Here is a 22,216-nt window from a genome sequence, read left to right as displayed (position 1 = left end):
GGGGGGCGAGATGGATTAATTCGCCTAGCACCCCTAAGGAACCGGATGATGAGGTTATACTTTCCCACCGTGCCGCCAGCTACCGTGTTATGATAAGTGGAGATGGCGGCCACGTAAACCTTGAGAGTGGAGGGCGACAGCCTGCTGTCCAACTTCTCTTGAAGAAAAGAGAGCACAACACTAATCTGGCAGTTTCGGGGGTCTTCTCTGCAAGAGACGCACCATTCAGTGAATAGACTCCACTTCAGGGTGTAGGCGCACCTCGTGGAGGGGGCTCTAGCCTTAGTGATGGTATTAAAAACCGCAGTAGGTAGGTTACCTAAGTCTTCCTCGCGTCTAAGGACCACACGTGGAGGTTCCAAAGATCGGGGCGAGGGTGCCAGATGGTGCCCTGTCCCTGAGAGAGTAGGTCCTCTATAGAAGGGATCCGCCAGGGGAGGGCCGTTGCGAGGAGTGAGAGCTCTGATATCCAGGTCCGGTTGGGCCAAAGGGGCGCAACTAGCAGAACCTGTTCCTCGTCCTCCCTGACCTTGCACAGTAACTGCCCAAGCAGGCTCACTGGGGGAAATGCATACTTGCGCATGCCCCGAGGCCAGCTGTGGGCCAGTGCATCCGTGCCGAGAGAGCCCTCGGTCAGGGAAAAAAACAACTGGCAATGAGCGTTCTCGGGGGAATATCAGCTGAACAGACTCGGGGTGGAGTCTTTATTCTCCCCCCAGCGCTCGTGAGCCACTGGCGAAACACGTAGAATCTGCGAGCCGGAAGGCAGAGCATCCCGGATTTGCAGAGTTCGTGCTGTCACATGCAGGGAAGGGGAAAAGTGCTCTTTCATTGATGTTTTGGTGGCACTGAAAAGTACCGTTGTAATCGAGGCCCCGCCCTCCAGTGGGGAAAGAGCAAGTTTCCTCTTCTCCGGATGGCCTGTTTCAGGGACGCTTCGCGGTCCCTTTACCGGACGTAACGGCGCCCTGGGCAGGGGGGGCTGCCTGCTTTCGAGTTGTACGCCGCGCCCGCTTGGCCGATAGATGACATTGCCCATCGCATCCGACTGCTCTTTCACCGCCTTGAATTCCTGGGTGAATTCACCGACGGTGTCGCCAAACAGGCCAGCCTGGGATATGGGCGAGTCAAGAAAGCGAACTTTGTCAACACCGCGCATATCGGCCAGGTTTAGCCAGAGGTGGCGTTCCTGAACCACAAGTGTGGACATCGTCCTCCCCAGCGCACACGCGGCGAACTTAGTAGTCCGAAGAGCATAGTCGGTCGCGGTGCGCAGCTCATGTAGTAAGCCTGGGTTAGACCCGCCCTCGTGCAGCTTGGCCAGCGGCTGTGCTTGGTAGCGCTGGTAGGTGGCCATCGCCCCATCACGCAAAACCCCGTCACGTAAAGGCGCCACGCGGACAAAGATTGATCGTGATAGCGCGCTCCACTGACGGGATCGCCTCATACCCCCTGGCAGCTCCGCCGTCAAGGGCGGTGAGGGCGGAGGGACACGCAGCACGGGCAGAGAAAGGTGCCCTCCAAGACTGCGTGAGCCTACTGTGCACTTCCAGGAAGAAGGGGATGAGAGGCTTCGAAGGCTTCGCCTTCTGGTCCTCTGCGTGCTCCGGGAGAGCACGGCTAACATGTCTGCTTCAGGATCCGATTTGACGGAGCTCACCTGCCCGGAGGGCGCGAGCGGGTCTGGATCTTCGTCGGACAGTGAAAGCCCACCCTCCGATGTCGCGGAGGACATCTGATCTCCGGTGTCAGCGAGCTACCATCGAGCGAGAGCTACCATCTGGTTAGACGGATCACTCCCACTGCCCGAAGCTTGGATGGAGCGCTGTGAGGAGCGAGAGGTCCGCGAGCCCGTGGGCGGCGGATTATGTCCCACTGGAACCCTCAGATCTGCCTGAGCGCCCGCTGCTTTTTTAGAACAGGAGGCAACTGGGGTGGCTCGCTCTCTTACGAAAGTTAGCCACGATCTTAGCTGTGCAACGGTCATGGCATCGCAATGATGACATTAACCGCCCGCGAGCACCGCATTAACATGCTGGACCCCCAAACATGCAATGCAGTGATCGTGTCCATCATCAGGAAACCCCCACATCCAGAAACGCACAGTCGGAGCGCCATCCTGAAAAGGACGTGCCGCACGACTGTGTTGCTCTTTTAGGAAAGTTGCAACAATACGCACCGCTCTGGAGGACAGGACCCAAAGCACCGCAGACAAGGGAAAAACCCAGCTCGACCGCCTGCCGCCGTGAAAACCCAATCTGGACCGGGAGACACTCGTTCGCTCTGAAGTGCTGAATAGCAAGAGGAACCCTCATCGACTCACTCAGAAAGGATCTGAAGCGAAAAGGATGGCGTTTGCTCGCTCCAGGTGTGCTTATATGCTGGGATAATTGGCAATGCAGCACACCTTTGCAAGCTTACGCTGCCAATTCATTTAATTCATTGGCCCATTCAATAATCTCCAGACAAGCGGCTTCTGATCCGAATCCTCCCATTCGTGGATTTTCACAAAGATCAAATCCACTTATAACACTGAAGTTCCCCAACCGAAGGGGAACTGCTGTTATACAATGACTTGCCTAATTACTCTAATTTAGCCTTTGAATTGCACTTTAATCTAAATGCTTGTATTTTGAAAAATATCTTGTAAAATATTATTTACTGTCATCATAGCAAAGATAAAAGAAATCAGTAGTTAGAAAGGAGATATCAAAACTATTATGTTTATAAATAAGTAATCGTCTATCTCGATTAATGCTTTTTCATAATCGTTTAAAGCCAAAATCAAAATCGGATTTTCGATTAACTGCATAGCCCTAAAAGAAAGTGGGGAAAAAATAAACAGGGGGATAATAATTATGGGGGGCAAATAATTCTCTATTTTAACTATTTCTATTCTATTTCAACTGTGTGTGTGTATATATATATATATATATATATATATATATATATATATATATATATATATATGTATATATATAAATATATATATATTTATATGTATATGTGGTGGGTAAGACATGATCGAACACCCAAAAAGGGGGAAGAGCAAGCAGAGACAATGGAGCGGCCCTTCAGAAAATGGGGCCTCAGGACGATCGTAAGTGTTCCTGGACCTCTTCGAAAAGATGGCGGAGGCTGGTTGTTGGCCGCTGGCCAAGTGGCTGGTAAGAGTCATCCCGCTGCTGTCGGGCGAAGCCCAGATCGCGGTGCAGCAGCTACCGGGCCAGAATCTCCTGGAATACGCTCACCTAAAGCGAGCCATTCTCCGGCCCTTCGTGTTTGCCCAGCAGCTTCGGGACGCCTGCCGCAGATGGCTGAGCCCGGATGGCCGGGACATCGACTAAGTGGTGGACGCCATGGTGCTGGAGCAATTCATCGCTCGCCTACCCTCCCGAACATCAGAGTGGGCCCAGTTCCACCGGCCCACCGATTTCGAAACGACCATCCAACTGGCGGCGGATCCCCTGGTAGCGAGGTCCAGGGTCGGCGATCTGACCTCTCTCTCTCCTTCTCTTTCTCTCCCCGTTTCCAGACCCAGGCAGCAAGGACCACCCATGCCAGCACCGAGGAAGCAGGGCTCTGGGTCTGATCCATCTTGCTCTATGCCTTGGTGGGGTGGATACCAGGACCGGGGCGGGGAAGCGGGCCCTCTAGTGGCTTCTCCAGCCACAACAGGTCTCTCTCCGCCTCAGTCGGTTGGACCAACTGGCCCCAGGGGTGCAGTGGTGCGATCTGGGTTGACGTGTTGGCAGTGCAGGGGCGTGGATCATGGCCCTGGGATTTGCTGTGCGATGGAGGTGGGGGCTTTGATCTGGGTACTCGATGCCCCGGCTGTCGCCCTCTTTCGCAATGGGCTATTTCAGATACCGGTGGGTATAAAGGGGGATAAATATCAGGCCTTGGTGGATTCGGGGTGTAACCAAACCTCTATCCACCCATGCCTGATGCAAGACATGGCATTGGATAAAAGCTGCACAGTTAGGGTGAGGTGTGTGCACGGTGATGAAATTCACTACCCGCTAGTGGCCGTAGAAATCCAATTTTGGGGAAAAAAACATATTGTGGAGGTAGCGGTTAACCCGCACCTGAAGCACCCGCTGATTTTGGGAACCAATTGGCCAGATTTTAATAACCTATTAGGAGTTCTGACAGCGAGTGCTTCTTGGAGGAAAGGATCAACGGCTAGGGGGCAGATCGCTCAGCTGGGGGAATCCCTGGTGATGTCGTCACACTTTGAGTCAGAGGGGGTTATTAGCAGATACCCCTATCTCCAATATCCTGCCTTCACGACGCCATTTTGGATTACATCAGTTCGTGATGCTTCTGTTCGGGGCTCCGGCTACGTTTCAGCGTCTGATGGATAAAATACTTGCCCATCACTCAGCATATGACAGCATATGTGCAGCACCTGCGGGCAGTATTATCAGCGCTGAGGCGGGCCGGGCTCACGGCCAACCCGAGAACGTGTGCAATTGGGTGAGTGGAAGTGAGGTATCTGGGCTTCCACTTGGGTCATGGGCAGGTGCAGCTAAAACTTGATATATATATAAAATGAATTATATTCTATAAGTAATGAATATATAAAAGTAATGTATTTATCTTTTTAAATGTTCTCTGTCATTTTAAAAAAGCAAACTAAATTTTATTTTAAAACTATTATTTGTACTGCAGGCTATGTCTATCTCAGTGTTTGCTTGCTTAAATGATGTTCGCCAAGTTTTGCAAGAAAACTCCAGAAAAACTATTTGCTCTCTATGAATTATATGGGTAATCCTATTGTTGCAGGTACATTTACTGACCAAAGCCATCCTTTTTTCAGCATTTAAAAAATTGTTACTTTACATTGTTACGTTTTTGATTATTTATAAAATGTGATTATCATTTTCAAAGATCATATTACCAAAAATTATGATTTCTTGATGTCCGAATTAGTGTATTTTTCCATCGTGTATCATTGTGCATTAAAAATATTTTATTTTGTTTTTCTTGTAAATGTTTTAACTGTTGTAATGTAAATACATTATAGTTCATATTTGCAGTGGCGCAGTAGGTAGTGCTGTTGCCTCACAGCAAGAAGGTCGCTGGGTTGCTGGTTCTAGCCTTGGGTGGGTCAGTTGGCATTCTGTGTGGAGTTTTTATGTTCTTCCTTTGTTCGCGTGGGTTTCCCCACAGTCCAAAGACATGAGGTACAGGTGAATTGGTTAGGCTAAATTGTCTGTAGTGTATGAGTGTGTATGCATGTTTCCCAGAGACTGGTTGCAGCTGGAAGGGCATCCGATGTCTAAAAACATATACTAGATAAGTTGGCGGTTCATTCCACTGTGGCAACCCCAGATTAATAAAGGGACTAAGCCGAAAAGAAAATGAATGAATGACTGTTTAAACTGTCAGTACTACGCAATTACAAAAGGAAAACTGAATATTTCATTAATCACATATTGGACAATTTAAAATGATTTTATTCCTGATTTTATTAGTGTCTTGTGATCTTTACAGTTATAGAAAGTAGAATGTTTGGCTAAAAAGTTGTAAAATTGTAAATTGTTACAGTCAATTCAGTTCCAATTTAGGAACTACCCATTATAGATAAATTGAATTAAATTTTTTTTTATTGAACTACCCATTAGGATTTTTCTTGCTATGATTTATTGTTATTTCTACACATTTCTAAATTTATCAATAACAGTTCACAAACAATATATTATTTTTAAAGAGATTTATTCCTTAACCTTCTGAAATGTAAAATATACATGCAATATAATCCCCATATTGCATTTAATGCAAATAATAATCTTTACAATAACTGTAGTGGTACAACTTTACCAACATTCCATACCATTTTCTATATTTTGTGATTTAAAAAAATCATAATATTATTAATAACTATTATTTAGTGCACCGGGGCCAATATGGACATTAGTATTTTGTATTACTAACATACAATAATTTTTGAATAGCAGATCTTTGCATATAAGCCTATTTGTTTGTGGTGGATAGCTAATACATTATCATTTATAGCATATCAAAAAAAAATGTTCATTGTTTATTTCGCAAATAACATGTTTTAATCAACACACATATAGTTTCTCATGCTTTATCATAGCGCTTTGTGTGTACGTCATCCTGCTCACTGAGATATCTTGAATTATCAATATTTATTCTATTCATTATTGAATCCTGAATTTTCAATATTGCATTACACTACACTACACTACTACTGTTAACAGTGAACAGTAACAGTTTAAGATATCATGTGTATGTTTTTGATGTCTTTTCGTTTTCAGTTAAAAAGTCCAATAACAGAGGAGATCACATATGATAATGTGAGAAATTTAAAAGGAAAAAAGGACAAAACATCAATCGACAGCACGTTACACGGCTTTCGTATTTAATTAATCCAGTCAGTGATATTAAAACAAGTTCAGTTACTGACTTCTCGATATTGTTTATACAGACGAGGGACTGCACTTTGAGATGTTGCACTTTGCACAATCTTCACTGTTGAAACTGCATGTGATTTGTCCGTTTCTGTGTGTCGTTCACAGATCATGAATTTAATATTTGCTCTTTTCGTGAGAAAAATGCTATGTTTAAGCGGGCTCAATACATCTACTGATTATCCCACTCAGTGCTGCTGAACTGTTTGTGTTCTTTAAGCCTTTCTATTGTATGAATTAGGCTACGACTGCATGAAGTGATATAAAAGGGAAGTGCGTTTGGTAATGCGCGCTCAGACACGTGATCTTTCAAATTTTGCAGCCTGAATGGTTTTAAATTATTAAACAGGAATACTTTAATCAAGATTGTAAATGAGCCTGGCTTTCCAAAACATGTTTTTTGAAGATCACGGTCACATCTTATGCTGCTTTCTCAGTTATGGAACGAATCGCAAAAAAAAAAAAAAAGTTGTTATCTGATGTAGGACCAGGGCCAAGGTTCTGATTGGGTGGACCAGGCCCCTCTGTGGAGCTGGGCTATTTCATTACTTGTTTCATACTCAAAATAAAACAAGTGATGAAATAGCAATAAAATAGGCATTCAGTACAGTCTCAATACAATTATTTGCTTCCGCACTTCAACAGCATTTAAACAGACACTATATTATAGTTTATTTTGCTATATACCTACATACATTCATGTAATTGTATAGATTGTTATGTAATTAATTTGTTAAATTCAGTAATAAGTTATCTGAAAGACATAAATATATATATATATATATATATATATATATATATATATATATATATATATATATATATATATAGGTTAAGCATCAATATTATCTTTACCCTTCTACAGCTGTGTGAAATCAGTAACCTCTACCTCTCTCCTCTATGAAATGCAAAGCTCTCTGCTTGTGCATATGATGTTTCCTTGTTCCATTCTGGAGACTCATGCAGTCACATGACCATAACAGTTTAGGCCCTGGGGGCCTCTAAGTGTGTCAGTCTGTTCAGCTGATAACACGGAGCCTCAGTTACACTTCTGCAAAGACTGTTTGCTATAAAACTAAATCGTATGAGGAGCGTTGTGGCACAGACCTTGATTTGGTGTCTAAAGAATGTCCAAGCAGTTTTTACTATAATTGTGCCACTGCAACTATAGCGTCATGACATAGTGTGTATATATATGTATATATATATATATATATATATATATATATATATATATATATATATATATATATATATATATATATATATGCACACACACACACACACATACACTCACACAAATTTTGAAATTCTGTGGTGAATTCTTTGTCATTAACTCATCAACAATTAGATCACACTCACTGATATACAAATCTTATCTACACAAAATGGCTTTGAGAAATGCTTTTGGCTTTGAGAAATGCATTTTGTGAAGCTTCACAAAGTTGAATTAATTATTGGCTCATCACATAATGTACAGTGTTAAGACAAGACACATGTACAGTATACAACCAATCACTACATTATTTGTACATTATTCTACATCCCGCAGTGGTATTAGTAGTACCAAGGCAAAAACTAGAATTCAAAATAAAATAAGATCAGGATTTTCAGTGCCACACATTCTTAAATGTTGAGCTTAAGCTAACTTTATATAGCCAAAAACCATATTTAATGTTTTAGGATGAATATTTTTTCCTGTTCAAATTAAGCATACAGGGCTGTGCTGAACACGTTATCCAGTGCAGATATGAATTTTATGTAATTAATATGGTAATATTTATTGAATTTTATGCTTTATCCGAATTATTGAATTATATGTCCCATGAATTAAACTAGGTATTTGCCTTCAATGCTTAATATAAAATTTAAGGACTTTAAAACAAAACAGACAATGAGCAAATGAGTTTAATAAACAATGAAAAATGTTTCACTTACTATATATACATTTCATCTCAAGTCAAAAAATGTATTTTTTTTATACATTTTAAATGTATAAAACGTAAATGATTCTAAATCATCGTATTTACACACTGGACATTCAGTTTCAGGTTTATTCTCAATTTCATGTGGTGCAGCATCATTTAGTCAACTCTGATTTTGTGTTTCTTTCTGGTCTTTCCTGTTGTAAATGGAGCAGTCCAGCAAAATGACAAAAAAAAAAATCTGATTAGTCATCATGCGTGCATTTGAAATGCTGATTAACTCACAGAAAGAACCTTAGAGGCACGCTAGAGTTCGACTTTGTAGATAAAAACTTTTTTGTTTTTTTAAATAAAAAGTTGTAAAATATAAGCAATTTATACGAAAAAATCACATAATGCAAATAAGTTGTCATTTATTAGGAAAATGTGAATAACTCAATTTTGACAAAAATGTCAGATAGAAGTTAATAAATGAGTATGTCAATAGGAAAAAAAAACATCCAAAATGAAAGTCTGCACAAGCTAAAGCTAATGTTTACCATTGTGCTGCTAAATAAACGGATGAAAATATCAATGATGAAATTTCAATGCCAAATAACTAGCTTGGAGAACAGAATTGGGGATAGGCTACTGCAAAATGGATTGATGTTGAGGAGATTGGAATGAGGCATGAGTGGACTCCAAAACCTCCTGGAGAAAGAGAGAGAGAGGCTTATATCACAAATTTGCAAAATAGACTCTGCTGGATCAATTTTTAAATATATATTACCAAGTTCCAGAGTGCTGCTGATAAAAGAAGAAGAAAAAAAGTGACATTTCTCAACAATCTTCTAACCTCAGTTCCATATCTTCCTCATGAGATTGACAAAGATTGAGACAGCACGTGGAGTGAAGTCTTGTTTATAAGCATGAGAATTTTGTTCTTATTTGGCACATTACATTTGACTCTCAGGGCTCTATTTTGACGATCTAGGTGCAAAGTCTAAAGCAGATGGCGCAAAAGTATTAAAGGCGTGTTCAAATCCACTTTTGCTATTTTAAAACTGCGGTCACACTGGGCTTTTCCTCCCAGACTTCCATTCATACGAACGCGAATGCGTCAGACCGGAAACGTGGGGTCATGCAGGTTGCTGCAGTGCAAAGTTCAAGCTTGGTAAATTGACCTGCGAAATCGCATCACTTGACTGTGTGAGACCAATAGAGGATCAAAACATGACCCCTCTGCACAGAAATTTAAGTCATAAAGCAATCGCTAGCTTTTTTGTCTAATAATCTTGTTTAATCCCACCCCTTTCACAGCGAGAAAAATTACCTGAAAATTACTGATCTGCTTGTCTAAAAATTGCAACAAATCTCACCATGCACGCCTTGCACTTGGGGTATGATAGGGCTATCAGTGTCATACGTCACTTTCTTGTTTTTGGTCTCTGGTTGGCAGTGTCTGCAGGTAAGCAATGGTTGCTTTTAACTGCTGCTAAGTATATTTTTTCTTAGTATTAACCTATAATTCTGATATTTGTGGTAAACTAGGGTAGATATTGAATTTGTTTATACTGTGTATAATAAATGTGTCTGAGTGAAGCTGTATAGAGAACTTTATGCAAGCCACGCACAGGTATGTGTGTACATTTACACAGACCTGGCTTTGTTAGATGTCATATGGGTGATTCTTTGAAATGATTAGTGCTCTACTGCTCCAGTGTTCCCTGCCCTGTGTGATTTATTGGCCTTGTTCTGACGGAAAGACTGGTTTTCTCTATTATAAATAGTCATGAAATATCTTGACGGGTGAGTGTCATGGTTTTGCTTATTTTGGATGCTTTACTAATTAACTGACAATCCCAAATCAGAAAAAATTTGGGACAGTATGGATAATGCAAAAAAAAAAGTAGTGATTTCCAAATTTATTTTGACTTGTATTTCCTTGCAGACAAAATGAGCACTATATATTTCATGTTTTGTCTGGTCAACTTAATTTCCTTCATAAATGTACGTCCTTTCCTGTCATTCAGACCTGCAGTGCATTCCAAAAAAGTTGGCACAGGAGCAATGTAAGACTAGTAATCACAGAAATTGATTAATTAATTATGTGATCTGAAACAGGTGATGTCAACAGGTGATTGTAATTTATAATTTGGTACAAAAGCAGCATTCAGAAAAGCTCTTATCCTTTAGGAGCAATGATGGACAAAGGATCGCCAGTTTGTCAACCAATATGTGAGAAATTGATTGAAATGTTTAAAGCTGCTGGCGATCAGCATGATTGCTCCAGGTGCTGGAAATGTATGCTTCCCAGGACAATGCTAAGTATTCTATGCATGAACTGCCACAATAATATAATTATAAGATTCAAGGAATATGTAAAAATTTAAGCAATATCAAATATCAGCAATAATTTAAGCATTATTAACAGATGGGCTCTGAACTACTTTTGCAACTACCACAATATGTAGTTACATCCACAAATCCCAGTTAATACTGTACTATGCCAAAAGGAAGCCCTATGTTAACTGTGTCCAGAAGCACCATCGACTTCCCTGGGCTCGGAGGTCTCTGGAAAACGCCATCATACAGTGGAAAAGTGTACTGTGGTGGTCAGATGAATCAGTATTTCTTGTATTTTTGGATGAAATGGATGGCGTCTGCAACGAACCAAAGAGAAAAAGGGATCATAGATAACTTGCACTTCTTTTATGGCACCATAATTTCTGAAAAGCACATAGAGATTTTGGAGCACAATATGCTGGGATTTTTTTCAGGAATGCCCATACACATATTCAACAAGACAATTCAAAACTAAAATCTACACACATTAAAAGTCCTGGCTGCGGAGGAAGAGTATACATGTATTTAACTGGCCTGTCTGCAGTCCTGAACTGTCTCCAAAAGAGAATGTGTCGTGCATTTTAAAACGCAAAACAACAATTGACAACAAAGACCCCGTATTGGCCAAAATTACACCTGAAACACTTCATCACTTGGTGTCGTTAAACATCCTTTATGTGTTGTAATAAGGAATGACAAAATTACAAAGTGGTAAACTATTTACTGTTCCAACTTTTTTTTTTTAAATGTGTTGCAATAAACAAAATTGGAATATGTGCTGTAGCTCACACACACACACGGACACGCTAACACTCACACAGACTTTGCAAAGTCTTGTTGGTGTTTATCACTGTTAACATTTAAAAGCATTTATCCAGTCTAGACTATCCGTATACTGATCCTTGCCCTGTTTTCCGTGTCTTCTAGCTGCCTAGCCTATTTGCCTGTTTAGACAACGACTTTGGATTGCCCAATTAGCTCAATTTATTTTTATTCTACATAACACAATATGTTTATTTATCAATTGATCCATCTATTGGATAATCACATTTGTCTTTATTTGCTATATTATCCATTATTATACAATGCATTTATTTGCATTATTAGCAATGAAAATTTTTTTCTGTTAAAAACTATTTTCCATCAAAAATATTTTATATAAAAAATGTAACATAACACTCAAAGTTGAAAAATTACTTTGTTAGTTTAATTGGTATAAAAAAGTGTGTGGCTCAATTGTAACACCCTGTTACAACTAACCCTGCTATGTTGTGTTTTCTTCAAAACTGGCTAGCAGTCAGTGTTTTTTACATCTTTCAAAATGGTTTCATCTTATAGCCTTCAAGACGGTAATCACAACAATATAAGATTTTACATACATACTTTCACAGATAAAAAATGAATACAATAAAAACATTGTTATAATGCAAAAATAGTTTCTCCTGTGGTTTTCATCCAAATAACGCCAAACTTTTTAATAATAGGCAAGATGACGTCTGCTGACACTGTGGTGAAAACAACCCATCACTGGGAAACACCCATACATTTACACACTCATTCACACACATACACTACTGACAATTTATCTTACCTACTTCATCTGTACTTCATGTTTTTGGACTTATGGGGGAAACAGGAGAGCACCCAGAGGACACCCACTCGAACGCGGGGAGAACATGCAAACTCCACACAGAATGGCCAACTGACCTAGCTGAGGCTCGAACCAGCAACCTTCTTGCTGTGAGGCGAGAGAGCTCCCCACTGAGCCACCGCGTCGCCCGATATGCAGGGGCGGACTAGCTATCTGGCAGACCGGGCACTTTCCTGGTGGGCCGACGAACTTTTTGGGCCGGGCTGATTATCGTCTTATGATCTGATCGGCCCATAAAAGGCTTAGCAGCCTATCGTTTTTTTTTTCTGCCTTATTATTTGACGCTGCTGTGATCTTTGTGACTCTCTGAAAGTAGATGCTTTTTTTCCTGGACAGACAGACCGGGCCGGCCTATGTGACACTCTGCAGCCCATTGGCTCTTTTCGGTATTGACATTGGGCTGGCCCAATTACAAACTCCTATTTTAGACTGCGTGTGAGCGTGCATCGTCTGTGTGTATTTGTCAAAATAGTCGAGAGTCAGAGAGAAGAAGCGCAAGGGAGGCGCAGAGAAATCGCGGGAAATACACCGGCGTTTCATTTAGCAGTTCTGAAAAGTTCTCCGTTCATTCTAGTACAAGGCTAAAAACGCAAATCACGTGACCACACACATGCACACTCTCTGCCAAGAGTTGCAGCCAGTAGTTCAGCGGGTAAACATAAACCCCAGGTGAGAGTACAGTGCATGTCAGACAGTTCATCTGCTGGATGATCTCATCTCACTATAGTTTTTAAACGTGATATTGAATTCATCTTGTTTTCTCTAGCTAACAATTCTTATGTCTTTTGAATCACTTGTTCTCAGTTAACTGTTTTGGCTGAGTGCAAAGATAAGCTAATATATTAATTTATGTAACCACATACACTGATTTTGCACATTGACTGATTGCTTACCTTTATCGTTTAAATTTAATGTACGTTATACTGTTATAATGGCCATTATTGGTTATTAAAACTGATATTCTGCAAAAGAGACAGGGTAAAGTTTGTTCTTTTCAATGGAAATTAAAGGAGACAGTTATATTTAAGCCCTGTTTTGTTATAAATATGCAGACGCTCATATAAATATATAGCTACACAAGGCTGTTTGGTGTCTGTTAATCAAAATGAAACAAATTTGACTTATATTATGTTTTCATTGTTTAAATAGAGAAACAGCAAGCAGGATGAGGTGAAAGAGGTTAAAATGTAACACTGTTCCCTCTGAAGATTTACCCATGCATTAGCAGGCAGTTTTGGTTATGTTTATTATTGAACTATAGGCTGAGTGAATAGTGTATTGAATAAGCTAACTTGGCTGTAGTGTATGAGTGTGTGTGAATGAATGTGTATGGGTGATTTCCAATATTGGGTTGTGGCTGGAAAGGCATCTGCTGCATAAAACATGCTGGAATAGTTGGCAGTTCATTCCACTGCGGCAACCCCTGATAAATAAAGGACTTATGCGAAGACAAATAAATGAATATATAGTGTATTTTTTAGAACTCAACAAATATCTTTATGGACAGTATACAGAAATTAAATTGAGATTAAAGTTTGTATTTATTTATTTATTTAATATATATGGCTTTTGTGTTTTATAGAATATGAGTTGATAAAAATATTGGACGTGCATAGATAGATAATGCCAGGGCCGATTTTTTGCCCCAGTCCAGTCCTGCCGATATGCATGTAATAGTAAAAAGCATGAATACTAGCAAAACAGCAAAATGATAAGCAAGAATTAGGTAATGCAATTTAATTATTAAAATTATGATGATGATTATTATTATTATTATATTGATTGCATACATATTTAAACCCATTTTAATAATAATAAATACTTTGATCACATTCTAATAAAAGATTGCAAATATATTTTCATATAAAATTCAATTATACCACATGTTTTTGGACTTGTGGGAAAAACCGGAGCACCCCGCAGCCGCAGGACACCCACATCAACATGGGAGAACATGTAAACACAGAAATGCCAACCGACCCAGTCGGAGCTCAAACCAGCAACCTTCTCGCTGTGAGGCTATTCTGCCACCCATTGCACCACAGTACTGCCCCGAAATGTATTTTCTTTACCCTAAAATATATTTAGAAATATATTTTATATATCTATATCTTCTATAATGCATGCATTGAATATTAATACCTAATGTAAAGTATTACCTAATCTCGTTCTTTAACGTCAGTCAGATTGATCAATATCGCCTTGCTGGTCCAATTGGAGGAGCGGCTCGCTCTCCCTCTGAATGCGATGCTCTCCGTCGCTTCGACCATCTTCAGCACCAGTCCCACACCCCCACTCTCTCTCCCTCTCTCTGCATCTTTCAGACTGTCTCTCTCTCTCTCCGCACATGCAGAAGAATTGTTCTCCATGAGTCGCAGCGCTTTACTCACGGTTGGATTTCTGCGTTTTTGATTCTCCACAAAGACTTCGTTTGATAAGCCTTGATTTTGAGAGAAGCTGAAAAAAATGACTCAAAGCGCGTTGATTTTTTTATTATGGCTTTTCGGCACGTCTCTCGCTGGCTTCCCCAATCAGATAAATATCGGTGAGTCCGCCTGGATATATTTGACTTTTTATCACTAGGCTTTGCATGTCGATGTCTGACTGTTCGCATATTAACGTAGGTAACGTTATAGGAAGACGCTGCATCGCATGCTAAGTAGACAAAATGCGATCTAAGAATCCATTGCAAATCATAAAAGAATTGGTACAAATTATAAAACGCTTACGATTAGGATTCCATTACTCTGCATGCATGTCCGCAATCATTTGCTTTTAATAAACTTAAGAGAAAGTTATATACATATAAATTAAAGCGTCAACCAAAATGGTCACGTATGACTGTTGGAACACGTCCATGAATGTGCTTAAAAGAATTTGACGCGACTGCTGAATTAAGTCAGATTTTAATTTTCATATGTATTAAATATGTGCATCATCTTTGATTCGTGTTGTTTGCTCTTGATAAAGGTGGACTCTTCATGCGTTCCACCGTTCAAGAACACAGCGCATTCAGATTCGCTGTGCAGCTCTACAACACCAATCAGAACATGACTGAGAAACCCTTCCATCTCAATTACAACGTAGATAACCTGGAGTCCTCCAACAGCTTCTCTGTCACTCATGCATGTGAGTACTTTACACTTTTTACCCCAGTACTGCTTCAAATCACTGACTGAAAAAAGATGGAGTTATCAGTTGGTGGACCTTTTTAATGTTTTATCATTTCTAGCCATCAATAATAAACTGCAGTCACTTGATAGAGATTGACTATTATAGATTTCAAACATTATATCTACAAAGGAATTCTGTTATAATGCTTTTCTGTTATTTCATAATCTGTACTGTAATGATGTACTGTTTCATTTATGCACAACCAATAAAACCACGCCTTATTGTGGACTTCAAATAAAACGTATTGGTTTCAAATAGCTTAATATAATATATATCACAAATTATTATACTATATTTGCTCAAATCAAAATTAAAATAAGGCATACAGTGACAGAAACAGCATGATGAAAAAATAAGAACAGGGACAGTTGAATTAAGAGTAGCATAACACAATGAGTTGTGTTTTCAATGGAATATGGAGTTACATAGAGTAGAAAGGTAACAAAGGGAATGTGGAAGAGAATTTCAAATGTTTGGATGAATTGTTTTTTTTTTCTTAGCAGAAATGTGGAATATTTAGACTTTTTTCCCTCAGTCGTTATGGTTGGCTTTACTGGTATGCTTGCTTAGTAGATGGCATGTTGATTTGTATTTTCACTGTGATGTTTTTGTGATTTAATCCATTTGAAATTATAACAGTTCTTTTATGGCACCCATGCTTGTCCAGTCTGATTTGCAAGTGAAAGTGTTACAATAAGAGGATGAACGTTCAGTGACAGAAGTGTTTTGTGGGCACAGACTGTCGGTATTTCTCACTCGAAATCACTTTGATTTAAAAAGCAAGTTCCCTTGGCAACAGAGAATAATAACCCCAGCACTGTAGAGGAACTAATAAGTGTCAGGAAAACAGCATGAATAATTTCCAAATTTTAAAGATTTAGTAAGTTATTAAAAAGTCAAACACATATTATTCAGTTATTTGAAACTTTAATATTGGGCGTCACTGTGGTGCATGATCGCCTTACAGCAAGAAGGTCGCTGGTTCGAGCCCTGGCTGGGTCAGTTGGCATTTCTGTGTGGAGTTTGCATGTTCTCCCCGTGTTGGTGTGGGTTTCCTCCAAGTGCTCTGGTTTCCTCCACTAGTCCAAAGATGTTGTATAGGTGAATTAGGTAAGCAATTGTGTGAATGAGTGTGTTTGATAGATGTTTCCATGTGATGGGTTGCAGCTGGAAGGGCATCCACTGTGGTTCATTTCGCTGTGACGATCCCAGATTAATAAAGGGACTAAGCCGAAAAGAAAATAAATGAATGAATGAACTTTAATATCACCATTGGGAAATAATGTTTTGAGTACAACATTATTATTATTAATATTAACAATAATAAAAATAATAAAATATTGAGTGTCAATTTCTTTATCACACAAATAGAGAATACACTCTTTAAAATTATGCTTTCATTTTTATTGTTAATACTGTGATGCCATAAAGTAGACAAAGTGTAGGGTTCCACAAAGAGCAGTTTATTGAATAAATCTTTGAAGTTATCTATTTGTCATAACTTAACACATAAAGGACCTACATTTATAGGAGAATACTTTGTGAAATTCAGGGAAGCCATGTATAAAATAGATATATTGTTCTTAACATTAGCAATGACAGAACTTAAATATTTGACACCTATTAAGGCAATTTATTTTAATGCAAGTCCTATAAAAGCTGTGTCTGATATGACCTTAAGTTGTATTTACACAGATGGTCCATGCCATGAAAGCATGTATGAGGAACAATTTTAAAATTCTACTTAAAAGTCCTGTTGCCCTCTGTCACAAGTTCATTCATTCAACAAATTCCTCCAAAACAGATCAATCATTTAAGCACAAAGCAAGAGAAAAAGTCACAAAAGCACTAGTAAAGCAAAACTCCAGAATATTTTTTAAAACTCAACATAACAGAAATGTAGTGTGAATTGCAGTGTACTGTAAATAACTGTTTATATATATATATATATTTGATTCAGTAAATGTGGATCTTTCTGGTAAATGTTCTGATCTTGGCTGTGTATTATAACAACAAAATTTTGTTAAAATGATTTCACAACTAATTTGATGATTACTGTAAAATAAAAAAATGTATGGCCCATTTCTACTGAGTGGTACGGTACGGTTCGGTTCATTACGTTTTTATGGGTGTTTCCACTGTCAAAGGGTACCTAAAAGCAAACAGTACTGTACCACTTTATGGTCACCCTTTGCAAAGGGTACTAACAGGCCCAATTGATACCATAAGCCGGAGCTAGACGAGCAGCTGACCACTATTGGTTTACAGAGATATGTCACTTGCAGAAGCAGGAGAATGAAAACAAAGGAAACGCCATTTTAAAAAACACAACCAAGACATTACACGTAATAATATATACATATGTGATTCTTCAGCACAAGCTGGATCCAGATCCACAGGTGGCACTGTTTGGGGTTACTTCAGAGGATATACAGTTGCCTTCTTCAAAATGTAAAATCATTTCATTTTCGACTTTATTGGCACGTAGGGCTATTTTGCTAAAATGGAAGGATTCTCATCCTCCCACTCATGCTCAGTGGATTAGAGAAATTATGTCTTGTCTTCATTTAGAAAAAATCAGGTTTTCATTAAGAGGGTCGGAGGGAAAATTTTTTAAGGTGTGGCAACCTTTTATTGATTTTGTGGAAAATCTCAAATAATTTGATTTTTCTATACATATGGTCTGTATGGTTATATGTTAGCTGAATAAATGCTTTTTCCTTATTTTAAATTTATTTTATTTTATTTTTTATATATTTTTTTATGTTTTTATTAATTTTTCTTGTGTGTTTTTTTTTTATTTATTTATTATTTATTTATTTATTTATTTATTGTTATTATGGTTATAATAATAATTATTTCTTTGTATTTGTATTTAAACCTACATGTACAATTGTATATTTGCTAATTTTTGGCTAATGTGAGCGCTATCCCGCTGTTGGATTGGTATGGGTTTGGGGTTTGTATTGTTGTTCTTTCATATTTGAAAAACTGAAACTCAATAAAAAATATTGAAACAAAAAAAATATATATATATATACATATAATATACATATAATAACAAACTATAGTCGACCCGAGCTCAAACAAACCATGTAATCGTATTGATGTACAGCCGCAAATCTGCGGTGTCCTGTTGTTGTTTTACGAGCTCGTCTAAAAAAATAGTGCTAGCAGTTTCACTTTCTCGCTTGCGCTATCTGCGTGTCTGAAATAACAAACTTTTTGAGCTCATATAATGTGCTCATGATCATTGAAGTGCTCTGACATCTGATCCTTTCAGAAAAGAGACAAATGCGTGAGTGAAGCTCGAAAAACAAAGGAGGAGCCAGTAAAAAACGAATGAAGCAAATGATGCTTCTGCAACCGAAAACATGAACAAACTGTCGTGTTTAACTATTATCTTCGCCATTTGGACTTTTATGAACTCGGAATGACAAAATTACTTTCTAACAAGAGGCTACATGTGCTGCTGAAGATACACATATGAGAGGTTTGCACTGACTGGGTTATGTTTCGTGTTGTTTTAGAACCCAAATAAGGACTAAATGTATGTTGTGTGTAGTTTTTCTGTAATTAGTAACATATTAGAGATGCTAAGGGTCTGTATGTGTTCATATATGCTGCATTTATTTATTTATTTTAAATAATTGCAAACGTTGAAATCTTGATAAAGGTAACCCGCACCGTACCGTACTGTACCACTCTGTGGAAACAGGCCATTATAGCACGTGAAAATCTTGGAAATGCAATGAGTGCTTGAGTAATTGTAAGGTCATAAGAGATTTTGTAGGAAGACACATACTTATTGGAAAATCAGTGGATCACATACATTAAAATTTATGTATAATGCAAAGAAAATTAACATCGTAAATGGTTTATTAAAGTTTTAACTGTAATCAAAGGTTTTGAACCGTTTTGATGGAGTTGAGCTGCACATTTAATTTTGCAGTGAGTTGGTTAGCTGTAGTTTTATGTTTTTTAAATACAATCTGGGTTAGCATCCGGACATCCCTTTTAGACAGCCTGCTCCTTAAAACAGAGATTTTCCAGGGCCATGCTTGAAACCAAGGGGTATGGAAATTTTACCAGCTACAATAGCAACATGGCTTCACCCATGAGTCAGGAGATTTTACCCACGAGTCAGTAGGAATTTTACTACAAACAAGCATATGATTTAATACATTCATAACAGCATTCGTGTTTTACCATCATACTTAAAAAAATATTTAAAAAAGGCATTGCTGTCTTGTCACAGATGTGCCAGCTAGATAAGGACCAACAATTTGTCCTCTTTTGAACTCTTTTGAACTTTTGAAATGTCACCCATATTGTGTGCATTGCAATATTTTAAGCAAAACTGTGCTATTACACTTACTGGTGTATTGTGCAATTGATAAAGGCATGTAAATCTCTCTCTCTCTCTCTCTCTCTCTCTCTCTCTCTCTCTCTCTCTCTCTCTATATATATATATATATATATATATATATATATATATATATATATATATATATATATATATATATATATATATATATATGCACACGCACACAGATAAAGTCAGAATTATTAGCGCCCCTGTTTATTTTTTTTTTACCAATTTCTGTTTAATGGAGGGAAGATTGTTTCAGCAAATTTCTAAGCATAATAGTTTTAGTAACCTATTTCTAATAACTGATTTGTTTTATCTTTGCCATGATGACAGTAAATAATATTGGACTAAATATTTTTCAAGACACTTCTATACAGCTTAAAGCGACATTTAAAGGCTTAACTAGGTTAATAAGGTTAACTAGGCAGGTTAGGGTAATTAGGCAAGTTATTCTATATCAATGGTTTGTTCTGTAGATTATCGAAAAAAAAATTTGCTTAAAGGGGCTAATAATTTTGTCCCAAAAATGTTTTTAAAAAAATTAATAACTGCTTTTATTCTAGCCGAAATAAAACAAATAAGACTTTCTCCAGAAGAAAAAATATTATCAGACATACTGTGAAAATTTCCTTGCTCTGTTAAAAATATATATATAAAGGTCTTATAGCTCCAGCCTGATTTGTGAGCACAATGTGCAGCTGCAGGTCCTTAATGAGCTCCTTTGTTTTGAGCCATGACTGTCCACAAACCAACAGCAGTAAGCTTCTGTTTTTTACCTGTTGAGTTTTTAAAGCAGCTGGTCCCAATGAATCAGGGTGATTAGGATGCTTTGAAAAAGCTTAGGCTATTTGGAATGGTATAGAACTTTGTTTTTTTCGCATAGACTCTGACAATTCACAAAGGGTATGAATATTTTTTTAATGCTACCTTTTGTTCAAATGTAAATAGAATACAGAGGCTCCATTTTGCATTTTTGGTCATATTTTGTTTTTGGCATCTCCAAAAACAAGCTTGTATGCATCAAGTGAAAACACTTTCAATGTCTAATTATTTGCATTTATTTTACCTAATTATCCCAACGATCCCCATATGATTCGTTCAGCAATTCATTTGTTCCAGAACCCTACCTTAGCGTAAACCTATTCTGTGCTTATTAGACCGATGACATAGTCTGTTGTGATTTGTCTGCTGCGTTAAGCACGAGATAAATGGCCACCATGCTATGATGTAGCACAGAGAGTAGGTGAGAGACCAATGGAGGAATGCAATAAAGTAATGCAATTAAACACCAGCATATTACTCTAATCTTTAACCCAAGTAATAACATTGGCACACATTTAGTATTAATCTACACTGTGGCAAAAGTTGAACTATTTTGAAAATTGACCATGCTGCTCATGTATGAACAGCTGATGATGGCCATAGCAAAGGCAAACAGCAGAGGATCACGAGTTCAGAAACGTGTTTAACTTGGTAAAGGAAGAAGCATGCCTCACTTTTTAAATGTGGTTTTGGATGCAATATGTGAATAGTCCCATGAAGGTTTAACCTGAGAGATACATTACAAGAACTGATCCAACGGTCTGATTACTGTGGCACTGTTGTGAAAATTAACTTTAACCCTTTATTCCCCGTAGTTGAATCTCCATCTGTCAGTGAACGTCAGCTTCACGCTATAATCAGTCCCATGATCCCCCACTGACCCACGCTCCGCTAGTGCGTGAAGGGAAAGCCCGTTCACATTTTACCGGAACTGGTACTACATATTTGGTGATGTACTGTATAACGTTGATGCTTTCAAGCAATAGGTCCGAACCCAACCCTATTCATTCATTTGACTCTGAGTCGACTATTTCTTTAACGAATAAATAGTTTTAAGAATGGCGCACTTTCAGATTTTAAACCCCAGCTAAATGTTTTTTTTATTTACTTAGTGCTATTACATACTGCATGGAAGGTCATATTCAAAAACACATAATAGTGGCTCTTTAAATATTTTTTCCACATTGATGCCTCTTGTACATTGTCTTATTATCTTTTGTCATATGCAGTCAACCAACTTGCTGGTTGAATAAATGTAAATCTAAGTCAGAAAAAAATGCACATGATGTTTAGTTATGTATTATAAGTTGCATACATAGCTGCATGTTTTGTAAGTAAGTGGTAGTAACTTGTTATTGTCAGCACTCTAATGGACAAATGCAACACCAATATATCCCTAATTTGATTTTAGAACAACCTTTTTTAACCACTAAGGAACCATAAAAAGTAAACACTGACTTCAGTAAATTAACTCCTCAAAGGTGACAGCTACACTTTTAATTTTACT

General features: G+C 38.4%; 2 protein-coding genes across 8 annotated transcripts in view; one reads left to right on the top strand and one right to left on the bottom strand.

Annotated features, from left to right (window-relative positions):
• Positions 1-14,627, bottom strand: part of LOC147833882 (uncharacterized) — a 96,888-nt gene extending 82,261 nt beyond the window's left edge. The window contains exons 1-2 of one of the 2 annotated variants that reach the window (XR_015507107.1): positions 14,501-14,627; positions 7,715-11,007 (exon numbers count right to left, since the gene is read on the bottom strand). The gene's annotated coding sequence lies outside the window, so the exon portion shown is untranslated. Of the gene's footprint in view, positions 1-7,714; positions 11,008-14,500 lie in introns of those variants that run through there. The other variant, XM_087281233.1, reaches the window with a different exon arrangement.
• An 8-nt stretch (positions 14,628-14,635) lies between these two features.
• The window catches only part of gria3b (glutamate receptor, ionotropic, AMPA 3b), a 302,031-nt gene continuing 294,450 nt past the window's right edge, over positions 14,636-22,216 (top strand). For 5 of the 6 annotated variants that reach the window (XR_015506639.1, XM_087280262.1, XM_087280263.1 and 2 more), the window contains exons 1-2: positions 14,636-14,886; positions 15,312-15,470. Coding sequence is in view for 5 of the 6 variants with exons in the window: in XM_087280262.1 (XP_087136388.1) it covers positions 14,808-14,886; positions 15,312-15,470 (238 nt within the window). In the remaining variant the exon portion in view is untranslated. The remainder of the gene's footprint in view (positions 14,887-15,311; positions 15,471-22,216) is intronic. The other variant, NM_198360.2, reaches the window with a different exon arrangement.

Source organism: Danio rerio, chromosome 14, assembly GCF_052040795.2.
Source record: "Danio rerio strain M-AB ecotype USA chromosome 14, GRCz13ab, whole genome shotgun sequence".
Lineage (NCBI taxonomy): Eukaryota > Metazoa > Chordata > Actinopteri > Cypriniformes > Danionidae > Danio > Danio rerio.
The sequence above is the reverse complement of the archived record's forward strand: the minus strand, read 5'-3'. Positions and strand labels throughout refer to the sequence as shown.